Source organism: Charadrius vociferus, unplaced genomic scaffold (assembly GCF_000708025.1).
Source record: "Charadrius vociferus isolate BGI_N301 unplaced genomic scaffold, ASM70802v2 scaffold385, whole genome shotgun sequence".
NCBI classification, from domain to species: domain Eukaryota; kingdom Metazoa; phylum Chordata; class Aves; order Charadriiformes; family Charadriidae; genus Charadrius; species Charadrius vociferus.
Window position 1 is genome coordinate 8671307 of NW_009648925.1, and position 3281 is coordinate 8674587.

Genomic DNA, 3281 nt, shown 5'->3' on the forward strand with positions numbered 1-3281 from the left:
TTGTTCGTGCTGTGAGTGAAGGAAGCGAGAGCAGAAGCAAAGGCAGCGCTTCCCCTGCGCCAAACCCACATCCTGAATCCTGGGGGACGGGGACAGGGACAGGGACAGGGACACATCAGGGTCGGGGGACTCAGCCCCATCAGCCCCCCAAGAAATAGGGGCAAAGGCTGGGCATGGCGTGGGGGCAGAGCCTGGGAGCATTTTGGGATAGGGCACATGGACAGCTAAGGGGGTACGGGATGGGGCATCTTTGCCCTCCCCGTATCCCCTCCCCCATGTAGTGGGGGGACATGGGCAGGGAAAGGGGGTGCCTGCGCCCACCCCCTCTTCCCTTAAAAGCAGGCAGCTCTGGAGTGGAGCTGGGGGGGGGAGGGGGAGGAGAGACCCTCTCCTTGGGGCGGAGAGTTTGGGGGTGCCAGGTGAGTGCCAGCCTGGCACCACTCATCGCTGTCCCTGCCTTTGCAGACACCTGGGGACAGCCATGGCGGGGGACGGGGAGCTCAACCGCGTCATCAAGGACCTGCAGAGTAAGTGTGCCAGCCTGTCCTCTGCCAGCGTGTCCCCTGCATGGCACATCTCACCCTGGCCGTGCCGGGTCCCTCCTCACACCCAGCCCACGGGCAGCAGAGGGGTGTCACTGCTGGGGGTGCACCAGAGCACCCCGGTGCCAACCCTGCCACTGCCACCTGCTTTGGTCCTCTCTGCCAACCCAGGGGGACCAGCAGTGCCCAGCAAGTACCCGCGCCCCTCACTCCCCTTGCTCCCCCGTTTCATCCCGGGGCAGGTTCCTCTTTCACCCGCCGGCAGAAATCCCCGGGGCCGGGAGCCAGGAGGCGTCAGAGAGGGGGTGGTGGGATGGGACAGCATGCCCGATGCCAGCTCAGTCCTGCCATCCCGCAGAGACTGTGGCCGAGCTGAACCACAGCTACCGGGAGCAGAACCTGCCAGTGACGGACGGGAGCCGGGAGCTGCACAGCCTCTGTGCCCAGCTGGAGTTCCTCCTCCAGGTACCCTGCTCCTCCATCCCTGTCACTCCCTGCCTCAGTTTCCCCTGGGGCCCAGCTGAGAGCAGACGGGACCCCATGCCAGCCGTTTCGGGGGGTGGGATGACCCCAGCCAGCGTTGTCTGACCCTGAGCATCCCCAGCCGTGCGAACACCCGGATCAGGCTCACCCACACCTGCATGTGTAATTGCACGTGCTGCAAAAGGGAAACTGAGGCATGGAGCCAGCAAAGTGGGGACACCGGGACCCACCCTGCTAGGGGAGCTGGCTGGATCCCAGCCCCACAGGGGACAGGCTGGATCCTGTCCTCCCAAATGAGCAAGCCCGGGCCCGTGTCTCTGCCAGTTCGACCTCAAGGAGAAGAGGAGCTTCTTCGGGCAGCGCAAGGACTATTGGGACTTCTTGTGCCAGGGCCTGGCACGGCGCCGGCAGGAGCACGAGGGCGTTCGCTTCGTCACCTCCCTGGACAAGGTGGGCACGGGCTGGCGGGGCACCCGGGGTCTCGTGCACACACACGTGCATGCGCTTGTGCTTGTTTGCGGGTGCACACACACACTTGTGCGCGGGCACACACTCACACGGGCACTGAGGATTCACCCACTGGCACTTTCTCCCCTCTGGGGTCCCCCGCTGCCCCCCTCCAGCCCTGACCCTGGGGACCCCCTTCCCTCCTGCATGGGCTTATGGGGAGGCATGTGGGGGGCAGGGCTGGTGTCACAGGGCTGGATAACCCCCTCTCCCCCCAGCTGAAGACCCCCGTGGGCAGGGGCCGAGCCTTCCTGCGGTACTGCCTGGTGCACCGGCAGCTGGCAGAGTCCCTGCAGCTCTGCCGCCTCGACCCCGAGAGCCTGCGGTGAGAGCAGAGGGCACGGGGAGGGGATGCTCGGGGTGGCGGGAGGCACGGCCAGGGCAGGGGGGCACCCGTTCGGCAAGGATGCTGCAGGAGCTTGTGCCCACCCAGGGCACGGAGGGGTGCGTGAGCTCGTTTTGTGGTTGCAGAGAGTGGTACTATGCCCGCAGCCCCTTCCTGAGCCCCCAGCGCCGGGCAGAGATACTGGGCAGCCTCTACGAACTGGATGGCGTCACCTTCCACCTGGCCCTGCGCAGGGCTGACCTGGACATCGCCTGGCCCATGTTCTCTGAGTGAGCCTGGGGAGGCGGGAGGCACTGGGGGCACTGGGGGCTTCAGGACCACCTGGGGATCAGCATCGCAGAGCAGCACACAAGCATCCCCCTGCCACCCCGGGCTCCCCGCACCCACAAACATGCCACGCGTGCATGCACACGCACATGCCGCCATCCTCTGCCAGGCACAGGTCTGCTGCAACGCCGTGACATGTGAGACACGGGGACACACACGTGTGCGTGCACGCCCTTGCCCCCGGGGCACACTTGCAGGGGAGCACTCGTGGACGCAGCGCTCTAGCACACTCATGCCTGCTCTGCTGCTCGTACACTCATGGGCATGCACTGCCACAAGCACAAACGCAGTCCCCAATTCTCCCCTGCCACTGCCATGGGGGTCTTTGGGTGCCACCTGCTCTGCAGGTGTTCGGGCTGATGGCAATAGCCTCCCTGGTCCCCTGTCAGCAGGTGCCACCCAGTGTCACCAGCCCTGCTGCCCTCTGCATCTCCAAAGGCTGACCATGCCCAGGGAGCCCTGTGGGGAGGGTGGTAGTGCGTGGCTGAACCTGAGGATGACCTGGTGGCCCTGAGCCCTGTGTCCCCTCTAGGACACTGATACGGCCCAGCCCAATGGCTGGGAGCAGCCCAGCAAAGATGGCCCTGCAGACAGATGATACTGGCACCGGGACGCATGGATGGCCTGATGTAATCACCCGTCCCACTGCGGCACGCCATGGGGTGCCAGCCCACCCGTGCCCACCTGCCTTGGCTGCCCCGCAGGCAGGGGGTGTAGAGGTAGAGGAGGAAGGTGTGGAGCTGAAGAAGAACGTGGAAGAGGAGGATGAAGAGGAGATAGAGGACAATGAGGAGGAGGAGGAGAAGGCAGAGGATGTGGAGGTAGATGTGGAGGAGGATGTGGAGGCGGAGGACATGGAAGAGGAGGATGAAGAGGAGTTGGAGGAAGATGAGAAGGAGATGGAGGATGTGGATGTGGAGGAGCTGGAGGATGCTCACGGCGCTGGCAAAGCACCCCAGCCTGATGGTGGCGAGGAGCCTGGCATGTCCCCGCTGCCCAGCACAGGGTGCATGCCAGGCTGCTCACCGCCGGCACCCAGGCAGCTGGGCGAGACGGAGGCATCCCTGCAGGCACTG

At 65.3% G+C, this 3281-nt stretch overlaps 1 protein-coding gene across 1 annotated transcript in view; it reads left to right on the plus strand.

Moving 5' to 3' along the window:
- The first annotated feature begins 481 nt into the window (after positions 1-481).
- RUFY4 (RUN and FYVE domain containing 4) overlaps positions 482-3281 on the plus strand; it is a 4817-nt gene continuing 2017 nt past the window's right edge. The window contains exons 1-6 of the mRNA XM_009887337.1: positions 482-527; positions 962-1007; positions 1350-1475; positions 1771-1857; positions 2004-2147; positions 2738-3275. Of these exons, the coding sequence (XP_009885639.1) occupies positions 482-527; positions 962-1007; positions 1350-1475; positions 1771-1857; positions 2004-2147; positions 2738-3275 (987 nt within the window). The remainder of the gene's footprint in view (positions 528-961; positions 1008-1349; positions 1476-1770; positions 1858-2003; positions 2148-2737; positions 3276-3281) is intronic.